This window comes from Oryza glaberrima, chromosome 9, assembly GCF_000147395.1.
Source record: "Oryza glaberrima chromosome 9, OglaRS2, whole genome shotgun sequence".
In the NCBI taxonomy this organism is placed as follows: domain Eukaryota; kingdom Viridiplantae; phylum Streptophyta; class Magnoliopsida; order Poales; family Poaceae; genus Oryza; species Oryza glaberrima.
In genome coordinates, this window is record NC_068334.1 from 19,458,227 (window position 1) to 19,478,794 (window position 20,568).

The 20,568-nt window shown below is 45.9% G+C and overlaps 3 protein-coding genes across 4 annotated transcripts; all 3 read left to right on the plus strand.

The window, feature by feature from the left end:
* On the plus strand, positions 1-4,443 carry LOC127784973 (kinesin-like protein KIN-7J). 2 transcript variants are annotated; one of them, XM_052312401.1, is made up of 14 exons: positions 1-176; positions 453-645; positions 720-809; positions 922-1,022; positions 1,108-1,221; positions 1,315-1,396; positions 1,510-1,577; positions 1,668-1,757; positions 1,817-1,941; positions 2,068-2,401; positions 2,526-2,642; positions 2,745-3,500; positions 3,631-3,881; positions 3,965-4,443. In XM_052312401.1, exons 2-14 carry the CDS (start codon positions 471-473, stop codon positions 4,272-4,274), a joined length of 2,613 nt encoding a protein of 870 aa, XP_052168361.1. In that variant the 5' UTR covers positions 1-176; positions 453-470; the 3' UTR covers positions 4,275-4,443. The 2 variants fall into 2 exon arrangements, with proteins under 2 accessions (XP_052168361.1, XP_052168363.1); XM_052312403.1 differs by having other exon boundaries at positions 2-176; positions 1,668-1,733.
* A 557-nt stretch (positions 4,444-5,000) lies between these two features.
* LOC127784147 (30S ribosomal protein S31, mitochondrial) lies at positions 5,001-5,663 on the plus strand. The gene has a single exon (XM_052311342.1). It carries the CDS (start codon positions 5,083-5,085, stop codon positions 5,329-5,331), a length of 249 nt encoding a protein of 82 aa, XP_052167302.1. The 5' UTR covers positions 5,001-5,082; the 3' UTR covers positions 5,332-5,663.
* A 12,831-nt stretch (positions 5,664-18,494) lies between these two features.
* Positions 18,495-20,021, plus strand: LOC127784594 (homeobox-leucine zipper protein HOX6). Its single transcript, XM_052311927.1, has 2 exons — positions 18,495-19,154; positions 19,249-20,021. The coding sequence occupies exons 1-2, from the start codon at positions 18,801-18,803 to the stop codon at positions 19,639-19,641; spliced, it is 747 nt and encodes a 248-aa protein (XP_052167887.1). The 5' UTR covers positions 18,495-18,800; the 3' UTR covers positions 19,642-20,021.
* Positions 20,022-20,568: the final 547 nt, after the last annotated feature.

The window sequence follows — 20,568 nt, forward strand, 5'->3', positions numbered from 1 at the left end:
GGAAATTCACCTGCCCCATTGTGAATTGTCCCGTCGTCCCCTTCCTCCTCTTCCTCCTCCCTCTCTTCTTCTTCTTCTTCTTTCGAGGAGAGGAAGGAGGCACCCGCGCGCGCGCGGAGGCGGGCAAGCTCTCCTCGACTCCTCTCCCCCACCGTTTCGTCGTCCCCGCGTGAGAGGTAAACGAGCTCCTCATCGATCGATTTCTCTCTCTCTCTCTCTCGCCGCGAATTCGCTTGGTAGCCATGCACGCGCGCATGGAGGGAAACCTTTTCTCTTTTGTTGTTGTCGTCGTCGTTGGTGCATGTAGCTTCGCCGTCGTTAGTACGTGACAACCTCCGGCGACGGATGGATGGATCGGTGGCGGCGAGGCGGCCGCGCGCCGGCCGGCATTTTGCTATTTTTTTTTCATCATGATGACATGAGCGCGACGGCGTACGTGCTTGGTGGTGCAGGAAGGGGAGGAGGCGGAGATGGCGGGGGAGGAGCGGCCGGAGCGGATCGTGGTGTCGGTGCGGCTGCGGCCGGTGAACGCGCGCGAGGCGGAGCGCGGCGATGGCTCCGACTGGGAGTGCGCCGGCCCGACCACGCTCACGTTCCGCGGCGCCGTCCCCGAGCGCGCCATGTTCCCCGCCTCCTACAGCTACGGTTCGTACGCCGCCGCCGCCGCCGAATGCAATTGCAAACCGCTCTCCCGCTCACCTTCTCGCCGTGGTTTCCAGACAGGGTGTTCAGCCATGAGTGCGGCACGAGGCAGGTGTACGACGAAGGCGCCAGGCAGGTCGCCATGTCAGTGCTCAGTGGAATCAACGGTAACCAAAAAAAAGAGAATAAATCCATTACTTGTTTGCAACGACGAGCTCTTCGTCGTCTTCTTCGTCGCGATGAACTCACTCGCGAGAATCTGCTCTGACATTGCTGCAGCGAGCATATTCGCGTACGGGCAGACGAGCAGCGGCAAGACCTACACCATGGTTGGCATCACGGAGTACAGCATGTCGGACATCTACGACTACATCGAGAAGGTGATCAATCGCGTTGACTGAATTACTGTTGATTTTGTTTGCATAATTGCGTTCGGTTTTTGATTTACGAGTCTCTGCTCTGCAGCATCCTGAGAGAGAGTTCATCCTGAAGTTCTCGGCAATGGAGATATACAACGAGGCTGTCAGGGACCTCCTGAGCTCTGACGCAACGCCTCTCAGGCTTCTTGATGATCCAGAGGTTACCTTTTTCCTTGACATGGTTTGCTGATTACCTTCAACAAAAATCCTGCAAAATTTATCACATTTTGCTGTTCTTTCTGAATGCAAACAGAAAGGAACAGTTGTAGAAAAACTCACCGAGGAGACTCTGCGAGACAAAGGCCATCTTCTGGAGCTCCTTGCTGTGTGTGAAGGTGTGGAAATGAATTTTCTTTCTTTCTTCCCAGTGAACCTGGATATAGCAATAAGAGTAGCAGCTCATTTGTTTCTTCAGTCTGGTGATCATTTTTTTTTGCTTGTGTGACAGCTCAAAGACAGATTGGGGAAACTGCTATGAATGAAGCAAGCTCCAGATCTCATCAAATACTCAGGCTGGTTTGTGCTCATATCAAGCTAAATTGTTTGCAACAGACTTTTTTTGTAAAAAAAAAAAAACCGGTTCTTAACCTGCTTTGTTAACTGTAGACGGTTGAGAGTTCAGCTAAGCAGTTCTTGGGGAAAGGAAACTCGAGCACTCTTATTGCTTGTGTGGTATTGATGAAATACCTGCATCTTGTAAGCTTTGTATTATTTTGCACATGTTTTTCCATAGAATCTGAGTTTCTTGTGGACAGAATTTTGTTGATTTAGCAGGAAGTGAGCGTGCATCTCAGACGGCATCGGCTGGTATGAGGCTAAAGGAGGGCAGCCATATTAACAGAAGCCTGCTTACTCTAGGAAAGGTCATTCGCCAACTCAGGTTCACAGAATTCTCTTCTGTGTCTTTCAAATCATTCTACAAGTTCATTTTTCTCTCTCTTTCTTTTGAAACAAGACATCTTCATTTCATTTAAATTGATTTCTGAACAACTTCTTGGTGGTGTAGCAAGGGGAGAAATGGCCATATCCCATACAGAGATTCAAAGCTCACCCGGATACTGCAGTCATCACTGGGAGGCAATGCAAGAACAGCAATCATCTGCACGATGAGCCCGGCACACTGCCACATCGAGCAGTCGAGGAACACTCTTCTGTTTGCTAACTGCGCGAAAGATGTCGTCACCAATGCACAGGTCAACGTGGTTATGTCAGACAAGGCACTGGTGAAGCATCTTCAGAGAGAGATCGCTAGGTTGGAGAACGAGCTGAAGTTTCCTGCATCAGCCTCTTGCACTTCTCATGCAGAGATTCTCAGAGAAAAGGATGAACTAATTAAGAATGTGTGTACTGCTCTTGGATCCTTCTGTTTTGATCTTCACATCGATGATAATTTACAGTTCTTCACTTTCAAATGTCCCCAAGAAAAGTACTTAAGTTCTTTTTTTTTGGGGGGTGAATTTTCAGCTGGAAGAACAGTTGAAGGAACTGATGGAGCAAAAGGACACCGTTCAATCTCAGCTTGATAATTTCCGCAAAGTTGCGAGCGACGGGGATATCAACAATCACTTAGCAAGGCGATGGGTACTTTTCTCTTATGCACTAATGTGTTATCTAAAAAAATTTAACAACGCAACAGTGTTTTAGTATCCAACTAATTTAGCCTTACTCTGATGTTCTTCACAGAGTCGGTCTTCAGACTCGATTCCGCGCATTGTGTCAGAAGGTGCATTTTCATCTTCAGATACTCAAGACATTGACTATCAAGATCAAACAATGGATGAACTGTCAGTACCTCACTCGTTTCCACCAAGCAGCCAAATTTCTGACAACACAGAGGAACACGAAGCACAGAGAGTAGCTCATCGAGCTGAATCTGAGCCCCCTGAGGAGCACTGCAAGGAAGTGCAGTGCATCGAGACAAACAAGCTCAGGAGCAGGAGAAGCCAAGAATTCTTCCAAACACCTGAAAAGAAGACACACACTGATGATCAAAAGCATAGCGAAAGCATGTCAAATTCAGCAGAAAATGCCATCAAGCTATATGCGTGTGATTTTGAGCCGTCATTTGATCTCGAGAAGCCTGAAACTGAAGAATCTCTTGCCCTGAAGAGGTGTGTGGTTAGCTCCAGGGACAGTGCGCTTACTAGGAGTAGAAGCTGCAGAGCTAGCTTCATGGTCATTCCGAACAGCTGGTTCGATGACTCGGCGAGCACGACGCCGTCGTGCGAAACCTTCAGATATTCTACCAGAAGGCCAGAGAAGGTGAGGAAAAGCCTGAGTCCTGATGAGATCGCAGACAAGAGCACGGGCAACGCTGAAGAAGACAAGAGCACCTGCAATGCTGAAGAAGAGACTGCTGTGAATGACATCGGCTGCGTCACAGAAGTGAAGCAGAAGACAGAAATGAACCATGCACCCCAATCTTCAGAGCAACACCAGGTACAGTAAAAATGGGAAATCTCTCTTGAGAATTCTCTCTCCATAAAAACCATTGACTGCAACATTTACATTTCTCTTGTCAAGCCGATTTCACTCTGGTGTACTGTCTGTCTACTATTGATTCATGCAGCCGAAAATTGCTAAAGAAGTTGCCACGGTCTCCCTTTCGAAATGGCACATCGATTTCGAGAGAAAGCAGCAGGAGATCATCGAGCTGTGGCATGACTGCAACGTCTCGATCGTACACCGGACCTACTTCTTCCTCCTCTTCAAGGGCGATCAGACGGACAGCATCTACATGGAGGTAGAGCACAGGCGACTCTCCTTCATCAAGAACTCCCTCATCGCAGACGGCGAGCTCCACGCTACCACCGCATCAAGGTTCAGAGACGCATCTCTGAAAGTATTCTGAACACCGTCTTGATGAGCAGCATGACAAACAACATTCTTGGTGGTCTTTGCAGCTTGAGGAATCTTCGGCATGAGAGGGACATGCTGTACAGGCAGATGGTGAGGAAGCTGCACCTGGCCGAGAAGGAGAGGCTGTACGGCAAGTGGGGGATCGACATGAGCACCAAGCAGAGGAGGCTGCAGCTGTCGCGGCGGATCTGGACGCAGACCGGGATGGATCACGTCAGGGAGAGCGCCGCCCTCGTCGCGAAGCTGGTCGAGCACCTGGAGAAGGGGCAGGCCATCAGGGAGATGTTCGGGCTGAGCTTCAGTTTCAAGCCACGCAGATCTTTCAGCTGGGTCGGCGTCTACTCCCGAGACTGAATTCTTGCCCGGCCATGGCGATGAACTGATGATGATGTCTCAGTGGTAGATGGATGCGTAGTGGAGGAGACGATGCTGCATGTCAGGAAGGAGAGGAGAGAGATTTTGCCGCCGGAATTGAACTGATGGATTGCCCTGTTCTATCTATGCATGTGAATTGTGATTCAGATTTTTTGCTTCTGGCGTGAGTTCCTGAGTTGTGGAAAAGAATCGGCGTCGAGCTCCTCTCCGGCGAAGTTGTGGCACGCCGCCGCCGGAACCGCGTCGCTGGCGGCGGCGCGGCTTCTGCTCGGCGGCGAGGCAGCAACAACGACTTGGGCCGGAACGAGCTTCTCACTAACGTGTGGGCCGAAATGATAATTGGGCCGGGCAGCCGCATGGACCTAACTGTTAATTCTAAGTAATAGGAGGGTCCTAGTGAAAATAATGCAGCCACGACGCTTCCTATTCCCAAGCCCAATCTGATCCGCACAATATTAGATCGGACAGTACAGATAGTAGCGATCCAAAACTGGAGGGTATAAAAAGACAAAATTTAATATTACAAGGGCCTTATGAAAAAATTCCGACCGTACGTTCTTTGACCCGATCTGAGCCGCACATCCGAGATCCAACGTCTCACAGAACAAGCCAATTCATATTGGGCCAATGGCCTATCAGATTCGACTGGGCCGAGAGGACACGGACAAGTGGGCCTTTGCTTAACTCGACGTGGGCCCAAAAACCCTTCGTCCCTCTCACTTCGCTTCTCTTGTCCCCTCCCCCATCTCTGCGATCCAAAGGCGGCGGCGGCGGCGAGCTCGGTGGCATGGCGATGCGGCTGGCGGCGGCGGCGGCGTTCGTGCGACGCCTCGTGCCGGCGCGAACTCCGGTGATCTCGGCGGAGGCGGAGGCGGTGACCTGCGGGCGCGGGGACAAGAAGACCAAGCGCGGGAAGCGGTTCAAGGGCTCCTACGGCAACGCGCGGCCGAAGCGGGAGAAGAAGATCGAGCGCATCAAGGACCGCGTCGAGGTGCCCCGCTCCACCCCGTGGCCGCTCCCCTTCAAGCTCATCTGAGCCAAAGCCCAGCGCGAGCTCCCCCCCGTCGGTTCGTGAGGCTACCTAGGGTTTTCCTTTCCCTTTTTCGATTTGGTACTCTTGTCCAACTCTTGCGCCTGCGCCCACGCTTGCGTGGGCACGCATCGTTTTTTTAGTTCCTCATATTGGCTGTGTCAGATATGTATTGTCGAATCAAGCTGCCATATCGCAACATTGTAGAATGCAGTCCATATGGACGAAAATATCATCACCATGTTTGTTTGTCCAGTGTCCTTTTGTTGGGTGTCATCTGGATGGTGATAATACGCAGTTTATGATAATTGGAAATGGAATTTACGGTTTTGGATTGATTGTTTTGTGCAGTTGCTGATAATGTGATCCACGGTTGTTAATACGAACACAAAATGGATGGGTAACAAACGACTTAGCTAATTAGCCTTGTTTTGTTTCGTTTGGCAGTTGATTAGCATATATTCAGTGAATTATATTTTCTTTTAAGAAAATGATGCCTGGTACTTTGATCAATTTATGTTGTAAACTGAAATAGGTCCGAGTAGTAGCGAGCAGCCAGGCACTCGAATCACTAGTATAAGTCTTTGTTTCTTTGTTATCGTCATAACTGGATTAATATGTGTGGATTCATGGTGATAAAAAAAATGTTTTGGCCGAAGCCAACATTTCCGTGCATTGATATTTATTCATAACTGGATTGTATCAAACTTCTGATCTTAGGTTATTCTGCACATCGCATCTTGATATTCCTAATGCATTCCTGATAGATTAGACTTGAAGCTTGCCCTGTGTTGAGATTGGTGGATTTCATAATGATAAAATATGTTGACTGGTGTTTAATATACCATCATCTTCTAGTGCATGAGCTTACGCTCCGCTATATTGGTAATTGGTGATAACTTGTCTTGACATTCATGTCGGGCTAAAGAGACAACCTTACTGTTTATTAATACTACTTACTTGATTGTCTGTATATTATTTTGTTGCACGTTTCTAGCTGGAGATAGGACCCCGACACTTTATACTCAGCTCTCACATCATGCTTGAATTTAGTGACTCTGGCAGTACAAAGCTCTAGAATTCCATGACATTCCTCTTTGCTTAGCGATATCTGTTGCCATTGCAAAATAGACAAAAAAAGAATAATGCTATGTGATGTGTACCAATGGCTTGCTTTGCACGTTTCACGTGGTGAAACTTTGTAGCGACAAGCTGACACTCTAATGTTAGTTTAAGCTATGCTGCGAGATAAACAAATTTTTTAGTCTCCTTTTTCAGTGCTAGATAGGGAAATAGGGAAGAGTTCCAGAAGGGTAATTTGTTCTGGTCTTTTGGTAGATCAACTTTTGTGCATGCAACAGCTTACATATGCAGATATATGCTCATATTAGCAAGTGTTCCTTTATGCTTTTCTTTATTGTTATTTGAGACATCATAATGTATACTAATTACTGTAACAGTGTTCCTTTTCAACAAATCCTCATCACAATTGTGTTTGTACAAGAATAAGAGCTAATAGATCTAAAGCATAATGAAGAATCAACACACATATTAGTGTCTTTACATCTATAAGATATACATGGTATGGAGATTTTGAAGAAATTAAATTATGTTTATAAGTTCAGATTTTCAGTTCAATAGCAATTAAGAATACTAATGGAATACCCCCCCCCCCCCCCCCCCCCTTCTCCTTTCTCTCTTTTTTAATTTCTAATGGGTAACACAGACTGGCTGCACTTTATATAGATCACAATTGTGTTTGCTTCCATCTCTAGTTACAACGTTACCCCTATGTAGATCTATTCCCTGCTGTCGGAGAACCTGTTGATTCTGCATGTTTATTATGTAAGAAATAGTAAATCATACTCGAACCCGTTTTTCCTTCCAAAACTCTACTTGGTACCTATATGGGTTTGATGCTAACATGGACAAGGTACTGGAGTGGCAGAGCCCGGATGATAATTGGCACTAGTCTATGTGTTACTTTTTATGTGCTGTTGTTATCAGTCCATGTCATTTGACATTCACATTTCACGCTGAAGTTGTCGGTAACAAATTCGGTGCAGTGAAGATTAACATCTTGAATGCACAATTTGGGCTACTCTGACATGTTGGCAAGTTGTTGATAGTACTAGTAAATTCTACTGCAATTTTCTTTGTGAAGTTGACAACTTAATGTTTAGAACCAAGTCTTAATTTACAATTTATAGATCATGCTGTGTCAAAGCTTCTGATTACATATTTGGCTGTGTACTACTGTTAGCAGTCATCACCACATGTCCACACACTGTTTTGTTGCTTAGATTTGCAATAATTACATGCTAGGATCCCAGGTTATCCGCATGGAAATTTAACACGCCTGTGGATTAGCCTGGTTCTGACCAAGAATCCGACCAATCCTGTTCAAGTACTTACTCGAGTGAAGTTTAGACATTACATAAATAAAACTAATAACAATCTGTCTGGTTTTGTCAATGGATTATGGAGGTGTATTACTGACGAGTGACGAACCAAGATGGTTGCCGTCAGGTATGGATCATAGATCGATGAACAGCTCCTGACCATGACAGGCCAGCGACCACAATGGAAAGATTACGCCGTACGTACGATCAGTCTTCATTCCTCATAATTTCATTGTTCGTACTCCTTTTTGTAACACCATTTCTCGTAGCAAAGAAAAGAAAAGCTTCATGCGAATTGACTAACAGCAGCACACACCACCACCGGTCAAGCCTGACACCGCATAAATTCTGCTCGATATTTCAACGTCACCATTGTCACCTGAGGGCCAATGTAAGGGGGTGTTTGTGGTTATCAGTCACATTTTGTTGCATCTAGTATTAGGAAAGTTTAATCACATTGGCAGTTGTTTAGTTGTAGCTATAGTTGTGACAAGATTTTTTTTAATATATTAGGTCAACTTAAAAAAGTATGGTAAGATTCACTTAGACTTGCTAAGGTACGACCAAAAATTTAATTGTCTCAACTTAAACAAGTGTAACAATATTTATTGACAAATGGACGGAGCTCCTCTTACGTAAAGTCAGAGGGACATGGGTCCCTGATAGGTGGGGCCGGCCCATACGTCGGTGACCATGTCCTTCTGACTTTACGTCAGAGGAGCCCTCAATGGTGATAAAGTATGACTGGGAACCAAATACAAATACTCTGTGCTTTCTCCATCCTAAAATATAATAACTTCTAATATTTACTCCCTCCATTTCATAATGTAAAACACAACTATTTTTTTTTCATATATTTCATAATATAAGATGTGCATACATGCAATTAATTAGTATCTTCTCACCACCAAATTATTATTTTTTAAATCCTCAATCTTCAACATCTCTAATTTTGTTGGATGCAGTATTATATTTATCAAGATGATTTAACTTAGGAGATGATAATGATTGTTTCCTGGTTTCTAGATTAAGAGTTGTTGTTCTATATATTTTGGATTGTAGGGAGTAAAATTTAATTTGAATATAGTAACTTCTTCACCTATTTCAGAGTACGAGACTTAACTGCTGTGCAACAGTGCAAGGGCATTTTCTTTTTGTTTTTGAACTTAAAGATGAGAGGAAAATCAAGATAAAAAGATGTCGATTTCATTTGGGCTCTCCATATACGGAGTACATCTTGAATTCCTGAGATATCCTCTACATCGGATGAGTCCAGATGAGTCAAACATGGGATCAATCGTCGTCATCGATCCGTCCGACCTGCAGGATAGGAGAGGTCGAGATCGAATAGGCCGGCGTTGACGCCTCCTGTTCATTCCTGGACATGTCACTGGTCCGAGAAACCATGTCCATTCCACTTCTGCTAACTCCAAGCTTTTTCTCTGCACATACACATGTACTGCATGCCAATGCCAAGCATCTCTGCATTCACGACACGGATGCGACCCTGTTCTTTTCTCCAACAAAATTTATTGGATAAATTTTTAAATATTTGTGACACGTTTTTCAAACTGTTAAATGATGTGTTTTGTACGAAAACTTTCTATATGAAAGTTGTTCTAAAATATCAGATTAATTTATTTTTTAACTTTGTAATAATTAAAATTTAATTAATTACATGTTATTGCCGCTTTGTTTTACGTGAAACACTTAACCTTTATCTTTATATTTAGAACATTCAACCACCATCGCATCGCAATGTACCGCCACAAAGAGAGATCACTGTTACACTGTATCGGTCTCAAGAACATAGTGATGGAGAGGGGAAGAAAAAGACTGAGATCACTGTAGTGGTGCATATATATATACACACGGAGGAGAAAAAGGCGATGACAGAGATGAACATTGGATGCCAGTACTGTATCTACTAGTTGGGTCGGCATGGAGCGTAGGGCTCACCGGCGGTGGCCACCACCACGACGTACGTACACGACGCCGGTCGTAGCAGGTGGCCGTGCCGTCGTAGCGTGACCGTGCACGCAACTCCGGCCGGCCGGCCGTCCGCGACACTGCAGTACGCAGCACTGCACTGTAGCTAGGATATTGGTAAGATCGGTATCACTTTGGCGTGACAGGATACCATGTATCGTAAGATATATTATGATTAGTGTCAAGATACTGACAGACTTGGTAGGCAGCATTGGCACTGTGGCTAGTATAACTATAGAATTCTTAGGTCCGTTAGCTTTTCGATTAACAAATGCTCCATCCGTCCCATAAAAAACAAACTTTATTACTGAACATTTGAACATTTTTTAGTATAACGAATTTTGACAGGCTCCTATTCGGATTTATTACCTCCGTTTCAGGTTATAAGATGTTTTGACTTTTCAGAGTCAAACTGTTTCAAGTTTGACTTAGGTTTGTAGAAAAAAATAATAACATTTTCAACCCAAGACAAATTTATTATGAATATATATTCAATTATTGATTTAATAAAACTAATTTGGTATTATAAATATTACAATATTTGTCTATAAACCTAGTTAAACTTGAAGTAGTTTGACTTTGATCAAAGTCAAAACGTTCAGTACTAGGTTGGTTTTTTTTAACAAAAAGTAGATTTTATCTCAATTTACATTAGCACATTTTTTTAAAAAATTAAATGGTGTATTTGTGCGAAAACTCTAGACAAATATTTTTTAAGTTTAAAGTAATTAAAAGTCAATTAATTATTCAACAATGATTTTCTCGTTTTACAGTGCACTAATGACTATTATGCAGTAGGATTGGTTAGGATATGCGGTAAAGATTGGTATCATTCAGCTTGATAAGATATGATAAGATACTAGGATACGTGTTGGGATATGGTAAAGAGCCTCGCAACACTGTTACTTCTTTCATCTTAAAAACACCATAAATCTAAATATAGACTACATTTAGGGTTGCAAGCGGGCCAACCCGCGAACCTGCTTATAGACAAAATTTATGAGTAACCTGTGGGTTGATTCGCGGGTTAACTACTAATTTGGCCTGTAAATGAGTTTATGGGTTGATCTACTTGCATCTCTACGACGCGGCAAGCCGAGCCATGACGTGAAAACCTGCAGATTACCCTTTATTTAACATATATGTAGGTTCACGGATCGGCCCGCTTACATTCCTACCTACCTACATTAGAATTTAGTATTTTATATATGCGACGGAGGGTGTAACCGTGTAAGCGGCCGCAGTTGCCAGCAATTCTGCATGGAGGGTCGAGGGATAGAAGCAGTATACAAGAAGGTCACAAAGCTGTAGAAGGAGCTAGGGAAGGTTGGCAGCAGCAGGGCGGCATGGGGGGTGACCTGACCAATGGGGTAGAGAAAGGTGGACGGCGACGGCAACGGCAACATGGAATGGCGATGGATGGGGCGGGGCTAATGGCCAAATCCACGCACTGTGGACGGGGACGGCTGACGAGATGGCGCCACAGTGCCGCCGCGGCAATTTGTCAGATTCCCCGTCCTACGTGGACCATCCGCGCACGGCTCGACCTCCTCCCAACGACCAAACTCCCTCCGTAGTAAAAAAAAAAAAAAGAAAGAAAGAAGACAAACCTTGAGTTTCCGTGTATAATATTTAACCATCCATCTTATTTAAAAAAATCATGAAAAAAATTAAAAAGACAAGTCACGCATAAAGTATTAATTATGTTTTATCATCTAACAACAATGAAAATACTAATTATAAAAAAAATTTATATAAAATGGACAGTCAAACATTAGACACGGAAATGCAGGGCTTACCTTTATTTTTTTTTTTACTACGAAGGGAATACACAGCTCGATCGACGCGGTCGAGCTCTCGCGTTGCTGGCCGATTCCTCGCCTCTCGTTCGATTGTCGTCGCCGTTCGCAACGTAAAAGGGAGATTTGTATATAGTACAATATTGGTTAGTACGGAGTATTAGAAAATCTTAGCAGCGGAGATCTTACAAAGTTCGGTCGACTAGGTTACAAGATGCGATCGGGAGTCAAAAACCGATTCCTATTTTTCTAACAGTTTCATCGATATCTATGATAATCAAGCGTATATGGAAAAGATAAGATAACCGATGAAACTTTTTTGAGAAAATCCCTTGTATACCCATAAAAACTTACCTAATCTCTTCTATACCCTTTAATTTTACTCGATCTTCTATGTACCCCCGAACTTTCGCTTTGATCCCCTCCATACCCATCCCGTTAGGTTTCCGTTTGATCTGTAGCGTGACCTGTGAGTTACATTGTCAGTATTTTCAAAAAATACCAAAATGCCCCTGCCAGTCAACCCTAGGTAAACAGATCGAATCCCCTTCTATTTTCCCCCCATTCTCCGCACGCCGCCAGTCTCCAATCGCGCAGCTGTGCCACCGGCTGCCACCCTCCCGTCGCGCGGTGGGGCACCGCCGGCTCCCGCCTTCCCGTCGCGCGGTGGGGCGCCGCCGGCCGCCGCCCTCTCGTCGCGCGGTGGGGCGCCGCCGGCTCCCGCCCTCCTGTGTGCGGGCGCCGCTGGCCGCCACCCTCCTGTCGCGCGCGCCGCCGGCCGCCGTCCTCCCGTCGCGCGGTGGGGCGCCACCGGCTCCCGCCCTCCCATGTGCGATGGGGTGCCGCCGACCGCCGTCCTCCCGTCGCGCGGTGGGGCGCCGCCGGCTCCTGCCCTCCCGTGTGCGCTGGGGCGCCGCCGGCCCCGCCCTCCCGTCACGCGGTGGCGCGCCGCCGGCCTCCTGTCGCAGGCACCGCTGGCCACCGTCCTCCTGTCGTGCGGCCAAAGTCCGATACCCTCTCGTCGCTGCGCCACCTAGCGCGGCTCTACTGGTAGGAGTAGCAGCAATTTTCATTTCTTCTTCTTGCAATTTTCATTGTTGTTTGCTGTTGTGATGCCTTACAAAGTGTTTAACATATTTGATCTGTCATTTGCAACATTTGTGTATGAAGTGGAAAGTTGGTTTGGTTCCTGCACTATTGGGTATGGAAATGAAATTGTGGTATGTGCATCATATGAGCTGTTCTGTATGGATGATGAAAATGAAATTGATATGAAGTGCTCTGTATAGATGATGAAAATAAAATTGATATGAAGTGCTCTGTATGGTTGCTACTATTTTGATTGATGATCTATGATGCTCTTATTGATCCAGATTATTTTGTTTCACAGATTTTCTCCTTTGTCCACATTCCTGTTGAGTGTACCAATTTTTTTTACAGAGCAAACTAATGTCACTTTGATTTTCCAACCTATTATTTTTTAAAAAACAAATCGTTCGATAGATTGCATTTTTTTCCAATACCATAATAAAAGTTTTAAACTCATTATTAGTCTCATAAAATACATATTATGTGCGGTCAACATATTCTAGTTCTTTTCCAATCTACCTGATGTTGCTCCTCCATCTACAAGGGCATTATGGACATTTACAACCACACATAACTGCAAAATGAAGAAAACCTAACGGGAGGGGCATGGAAGGGATCAAAGTGAAAATTCGGGGGTACAGAGGAGATCGTGTAAAATTGGAGGGTATAGAAGAGATTGGGCAAGTTTTCATGGGTACACAAGGGATTAACTCAACTTTTTTTAGCAGAATAAAAAACCAATGAAACTTAATGAATGTTGCTACTCCGTCCTAAAATATAACAACTTATAGCATTTAAAATCTACCTTAAAATATAATAACTTTTCAACCTGTCGAGGGGTGACCCTCTCTAGCGGGAGGCCGTGAGATCCCCTTTGTGAGTTTAGCCGGGGGACTGGGTGCAATACTGAAGAGCGTGTTCTCGTGCGAGCGAAGTGAGTCGGTGGTTGTCAAGCTTGCGAGGCGGAAGGCGAGAGAGCGAGAGAGAGAGGGATTATACAGGTTCGAGCCGCTACGGAGCGTAATACCGTACTCCTGTTTATATGATGATCTTCGTGTGGTTACAAAGACTTCAGATCCTGGGAGTGCTAGCTAGGGCTTGGCCGGCCTCTTCCCAGAATCCGGTTTTCTAAGAGACGTCCCTTTACTCGTTGGGTACGGTCCTTTTTACCATATGCATCGCCCCTACGCTCTCCTCACAGGAAATGGGCCCACATTGCCTATATTAACAAGCATCTCATGCCTTGGGCCGGAAGCGATCCACGCGGCCGCTCTTAGGTGGCTCCCACCGAAGCTTTTCGTCTGACACGGGAGACATCCCCTGTCATTCCCTATTAAATATTTGGCGACTTCGTAGGCACACACGCGTGGGAGGTGGCGACCTGCATGTCCTTCCCCTGCGCATGATGGGACGGGGCATACCAGCCCCCACGCCGCCTGACACGAAACGGGACATGGATGCGTGCCGCCTGTCCCATCCATCCGTCGTCGGGTCACAGACCGGTCAAAAAGTGGTCACCAGGCGCACGTCTATCGGCGTGCGGAGCACGACCTGCCACGCCGCATTAAATGCGACGAGGGCGGTTAGGGCGCTGCCCATAAATGCGCCTGGCGGACGGTACTCCCGCTTGCTCAAGCCCTCACGCAGCCGCCACGTGGCAGCCGAGCGAGGGCTTCGGGGCGATCCAACCCCTCGGGCCCGAGGGGTGTGACAGGGCACCCCTGAGTCCGAGAGGGGGGAGGGGGTGGCCGCTCCTTTTCCGAGGGCGCGACTCACTCGGGGGAACTAGGCCCACCCTACGTGCCATACGAAAAGGGATTTCTTTCCCCCTAGACCGGGGACCCCCGTGCCCATATCACCGACACAACCTATATTTTTCTTCTCAACCAATTATAATTTTCTACCATTTAAGTTCTTCGTCCACCTCCTTCCATCAGCAAACCACAAACTCTTTCTATTTAATTTCACATATTTATTGATATCCGTGTCTAACATAAAAACCCTTATATTCTTGTAAGAGGTAGTACTAAATTTTCGAAATTTAGTTTCTTTTACTTTTAATTTTTTTTGCCATTTTAGTAAGCGATTTCTAACAATGTAATATTAATAACAAGTAGTTCTCGTCGCATTTTCAAACATGTGTTCTTGTCAAGTTATAACCTCGTTCAGATTACCTGCACGTGCGACGGTGGTGTTATCGCGTCGTGTCCTTCTTATAAGTGTCGCTTAGGAGGTTTGTTATTGCCTCTTCGCCATAAGATAGTTGGATCGATGATTTTGGATGCGGCTGGTCTATACAAAGGATGAGTGGATCTTCTTCTCTCTTGCTCTCCCCAGATGTGATCTTTCTCTCTCGCTCTCTTTATAAGATAGTTGTTTGGAGGCGTTGGTGGACGGTTTAGTGGCGGCTGTGTTATAGGTTTGGCAGTGTCCATCTCGCATTGTCACCACAAATTGGTGGTTTTTCTTTTCTTTTTCCTGTTAACAATCTCTCAAGGATGTAGTTTTCAAAAAAAAATTATACTATATCGATATAAAACATTGCACCATCTTATACTATTCGTTTAAAAAAAAATTACACTAAGATGCATATACATACCACTATACATGCAAGCACCCATGAGTGTGCGCACTTTACCATATATAATAAATGAAGACTAGCAGTAAATTTCTAACCTCCATATCTCACAAAGTTTTGATTGAAAATATATATGCATGTGTGCAGGGGCGTTCCTACACTATACTACCCGGGTAATGACCCCGGGTAGAATTTTAATATTTAGATGTTTTAGTCTATATTAACTATATTATTAGTTAAAAATTAACTGTTTTATACATGTTATGTTATGACAGGTAAAAGACCTCGGTAATTTTCGTTCTGAATTCGTCCTGCATGTGTGAAATTCTAACCATTAGGTTTTTTTACCCTGATCAATGTACTCATACCATCACGAAATTTACCACTGTCGCTTCTTCTCTTGTCAAATTTTCGAGGATGAGAAACATGTTAAGTAAACCTTTTCTTGCTTGCACAAATGCTCGAAAATGACATGGATGAGACATATGTTATTTCGGTTGTGTATGAAAAGTTTTTAGCTACTGCAGCTTATCCAAAATCTTAAGCTTCCCAAATAGTTCAGATTATTACCTAAATCCTAAATCAATACTAACTACAAAATCCAAAGAAACAGGCTAGTGATAAGAAACCGGGAAACACAACCTTTTAGATTCTTACTAGCTGGCTTTTTATTATTCCCCGTTCCAAAATATAACAATTTTAGCCTTTTGAATTTGTCCTGAAATATAACAAATTCTGCACCGATATTCCCCTCTCAACCAATAACAACATTCCACTATTTAATTTACCCACCTACCTATTATCAACCAATCACAATCTCCAACCATTTAATTTTACTTACTTTCTAAATAACCGTATCCAACTCTAAAACTCTTTATATTTTGGGACGGAAGGAGTTATTGTTTTCAGAATCTCTAGCTTCTCAAACATAACCTTGTAAAAAAGGGCAGAAAAGGAGGCATTTCCTTTTCTTAGCTGTCCAAAATGAGAGCAAAATAAGATTAAACACGGCAGAAAACTCAACTATATGAGAAGAACATGACACCTAAAGGAAACCTTCATTGCGGCTGGTCCATAAAAAACAAAAGGCAAAAACACATGTTCAGTCAACGATAAGTAACTTGCCAAGACACGAAATTTGGAGTGTGGCGCCGATAACTGATAAGATAGGAACTGGAAAAGCATCAAACCAGCAAATCACTAATCAGCAAACAGTCCAGCTTTGGTTAGTGGATCTAAAAGGACCAAACCCAAGTGCGTCGTCAAACTTTTCTGCTTAGCGATCACACGCTGCCCAAACAAAACTCGCCAGCGGCATCGCTGGGAAAGGACACCTGGTGACATGTGCGAGACTAACAGCAAATGTGGCTATCTTTCACTGAATTTCCAATTCAATAGTAACACTGGAAGAGTGAGAGAGCAGCCTAATCCACCTGCTCACTCTACCTGTCTTTTTTTATGTCAGGGATAAGGTACCTGTGTTTACAAATTACACATCAATAAACTGAAAATTAATGCTCCACGTGGGCACCGTGTCCACATAACATAGTGTCAGTCAACAGAGTATTTGATGTTGATTACACACAAAGATGATTTTCCAGAGTACAGGGATGATTACTGCACGGAACGTACAAGGATCAAGGGCTAATTAAGTTTGGTACTGTGCCAGGTAGTACTTGAGGGTATATTTGGTTGCCAGGCAGGTTGTCGCAATTTGCTGACAGAAGTAGACAAACTTACTCAAGGTTTGGTGTTCAGAGTTCTTAACAAGTCTAACAGAATCTTGTTTCTTTTTTAACATAAGCCAGCAAATGCTTATGTTATATTGAGCAGATGAGTAGTAGAAATATGTATAACTTCACCAAAGATGAAGAAACTAACTCCAGTAGCCCGAAGACAGCCGAGAAAAGAAAAACGCACACATATGCATCAGTTTTGTAAGTTATTGATGCCTAGTAATTTGTTGGAAGTGAATTTTCCTACAAATATGGCTAACCAAACAGCTAATGTTTCAAATCACTTATCATCCAAATTTTGTTTGAAGTTAAAATATTTATATCTTTGACTATCAATATTTAGATATTAATATGATTTAACATTACAATATTTATCTTTTTTCATCATAACAAGTATTTTCATAAATAATATTACAATTCATATGTTGTTAAGCTATATAATTTTTTTAAAGATTGATAGTAAAAAAGATAACATCTTTTACTTAGGACAAAGCTAAAAAGATAGGTAATTGAAAAAAAAGAGTATTTAAATTAGTTTAACTTTAGACGCAGCAGATTGTGACAAGTTAGCAAGCAAACATCCCCTAGCTAGTGAGCCTGAGTGTTTGCTCAGGTGGTTAGTGTCGCCGGTGGGCACACTACCTGCGAGCGTTCGAACCCTACGTTCGATGACTCGTGCTCTCCTGGGGAGGTTTTGTTTTCCCTTTTTTTTCCCGAGACTGACTTCGGTTGGTTCCGGTTAGGTATAAGGGTACACATACACGTGGGCGTTCACTGGTACTGCACGTTTCCTGTGTAGTGAAGTGTACTGCCTCCAATTTCATTCTTAGCATGTGTTAGGGATACGCAAACGTGTGTGCGTGTGGCGTGGACTTGTGGTGTATGTGTGGTGTGTGTTCATGTGCATCCTGAATTTTACTTCCCTCTAAAAACACATCCCCTAGCTAGTAGCTGCTGGTAAACTACCGTCCTGAGCAACAGAGAAGCAAAGCAATGAGTTGACGCGACCGAATTCGCGACGCCGCCCTCGCACCGCAAGGGCCACGCCAATTTGGTGCTCGATCGATCGGAACGCGCGCGGCGCTCCACGGCCATGTCCCACCGCACGAACCGCGCGGCCGCCCGCCAACCGAGCTAGCGCGCGGCCCCGGCCGCCGCCATGCCAACACACACCCGATGCGTTGCATTGCATGGCCGCTCCACGACGCCTCCCGCCCGCCTCGCGCCACCACGGCCACGCGGTGCACCAGCTATAGCTAGCTAGCTAGGCGCATGGGGAGGCGCTCCACGACGCCCACTGCACTCCCGACACGTTTCCCCCAACCAACCACCACGCACCAACCCAAAACCATCCATCCATCCAGCCAGCCAAGCCAATCTCCCGGCTCCCTCCGCTACGCGCCCCACGACCGTTTTCCCATCACCCGCCCGCGCGCGCGGTCGAGCGCAACGCAACGCAACTCCACCGTACCAACCGCGGCGCGGCCGATCGATCGACGCGAATCCCGCATGCGTATACGTACTATTCTACGTGAAGTATATGTGTAGCCGATCGAGCCGTCTCCCACCGCGCGCTCCCTCCCTGCCCCCGCGACAGCGACGCCGAGCGAGCGAGAGCGCGCAGCTAGCCACAGCCTCCAGAGCTATAGCTACAGCGCGATCGAGAGAGAAGGGGGGAGACAGTGAGGCCGAGAGCGAGAGGGCCAGCCACGCACGCACGCACGCCACCGCGCTCCATTGGCCACCCCCTCGCCATCGCCACGATTAAACTACTCTCTTGCTACTCCCCCTCCATCCATCCACACACTCCACCATTTCCTCTTCTTCTTCCTCCATATCACACGGTTTTCGTCCATCGATCATCAGAGCTCGATCGGGCGCCATGGATGGGGAGGAGGACAGCGAGTGGATGATGATGGACGTTGGAGGGAAGGGCGGGAAGGGCGGCGGCGGCGGCGGCGCGGCGGACAGGAAGAAGCGGTTCAGCGAGGAGCAGATCAAGTCGCTGGAGTCCATGTTCGCGACGCAGACCAAGCTGGAGCCGAGGCAGAAGCTGCAGCTTGCCAGGGAGCTCGGCCTGCAGCCTCGCCAGGTCGCCATCTGGTTCCAGAACAAGCGCGCGCGGTGGAAGTCCAAGCAGCTCGAGCGCGAGTACTCCGCCCTCCGCGACGACTACGACGCCCTCCTCTGCAGCTACGAGTCCCTCAAGAAGGAGAAGCTCGCCCTCATCAAGCAGGCACGCACATCGTCGTCCTCATCGATTCTTGATCGCTTTCTTTCTTGCTTGCTTTTTGCATCGATTCTGACGCGTGATCGGTGCGTTCTTGCAGCTGGAGAAGCTGGCGGAGATGCTGCAGGAGCCACGGGGGAAGTACGGCGATAATGCCGGGGATGACGCGCGGTCGGGCGGCGTCGCCGGCATGAAGGAGGAGTTCGTCGGCGCGGGCGGCGCCGCCACGCTCTACTCGTCGGCCGAGGGTGGCGGGACGACGACGACGACGACGGCCAAGTTGATGCCCCACTTCGGCAGCGACGACGTCGACGCGGGGCTCTTCCTCCGGCCATCGTCGCAGCATCATCCGCCGCCGCCGCACGCCGGTGCCGGCTTCACGTCCTCCGAGCCGGCCGCCGACCACCAGTCCTTCAACTTCCACTCGAGCTGGCCGTCGTCCACGGAGCAGACCTGCAGCAGCACGCCATGGTGGGAATTCGAGAGCGAGTGAGCATCCACACTGTTACTACTAGGCTACTCATGGATGATCCATCGATCGCCACAGATCATGCATGCCACGATCAGAATTTCAATTCGCCGCGAGGACGGATCAAACCTGTACTAGATCGGATCAGAGCAAACATAGCAGAGAAGATGATCAAACCAACAGTGATGTGTACATAGCTTTCTGTAGATCAAAACCCCAGGCAGTCTCCTCTCCATCCAGCCATCAGCATGCGAAAATTCTCTCTCTCTCTCTCTTTTTTTCCCCTCCAAGTCTTACTCGACTTCGATGTTGTTATCACAACACCACATCATGTAATCCAGCAACACGCCGAGATGAAAAAAAGGTTAAAAAGCTTATAGAGTTCGTTCATTTGATGGATCCAATGGCCGCTTCAGTTTTCGCCTTTATGATTTCTTCCAATGGATGGATCAATGAATCTTTATGCTTTCTTCCAATGGTGGATCGATGAATGCTACAAAAAAAAAAACTAGATAGGTTCAAGAAAGAAAGAAAGTGAAGAGAGGAAAAGGATGTGTGCATCCATGTAGATCAAGATTCCCGAGCAGGTGAGGGGATGAGAATCGAACACACACATTCGCTCACTCACACGTACTACGCTACAGTACGGGACAATACAGAGTGGCACAGATCACAGAACATGCGAGCCGCCATTGTTAATTTCAAGCAAATGTAAGAGGCGCGTGGGATTAGTCAGCCCAAATATATATATATATCATACCATTTGATCGGAGATTGATTTGGTAGTGTAGTGTAGTCCTGATCAGTTTAGCACACCCCATTTAGACACAAACCTTTGCAGAGTTGGGACAAATTAACCCGAGCTCATGGCACCTTTGGAACCTAATTAAGATTTCTACAGAGTTTTCATATATAGTAGTTTGATTCCTACGAAAATCTTTCAAAATCCTC

Excerpts from the sequence above, each read along its gene's own strand:
- LOC127784973 (XM_052312401.1), top strand. The coding sequence starts at position 471 with ATGGCGGGGGAGGAGCGGCCGGAGCGGATCGTGGTGTCGGTGCGGCTG. Across the intron at positions 810-921 it reads AGTGCTCAGTGGAATCAACG|CGAGCATATTCGCGTACGGG; the intron begins GTAACCAAAAAA and ends ACATTGCTGCAG. Across the intron at positions 1,023-1,107 it reads TCTACGACTACATCGAGAAG|CATCCTGAGAGAGAGTTCAT; the intron begins GTGATCAATCGC and ends TCTGCTCTGCAG.
- LOC127784147 (XM_052311342.1), top strand. The coding sequence starts at position 5,083 with ATGGCGATGCGGCTGGCGGCGGCGGCGGCGTTCGTGCGACGCCTCGTG.
- LOC127784594 (XM_052311927.1), top strand. The coding sequence starts at position 18,801 with ATGGATGGGGAGGAGGACAGCGAGTGGATGATGATGGACGTTGGAGGG. Across the intron at positions 19,155-19,248 it reads AGCTCGCCCTCATCAAGCAG|CTGGAGAAGCTGGCGGAGAT; the intron begins GCACGCACATCG and ends GCGTTCTTGCAG.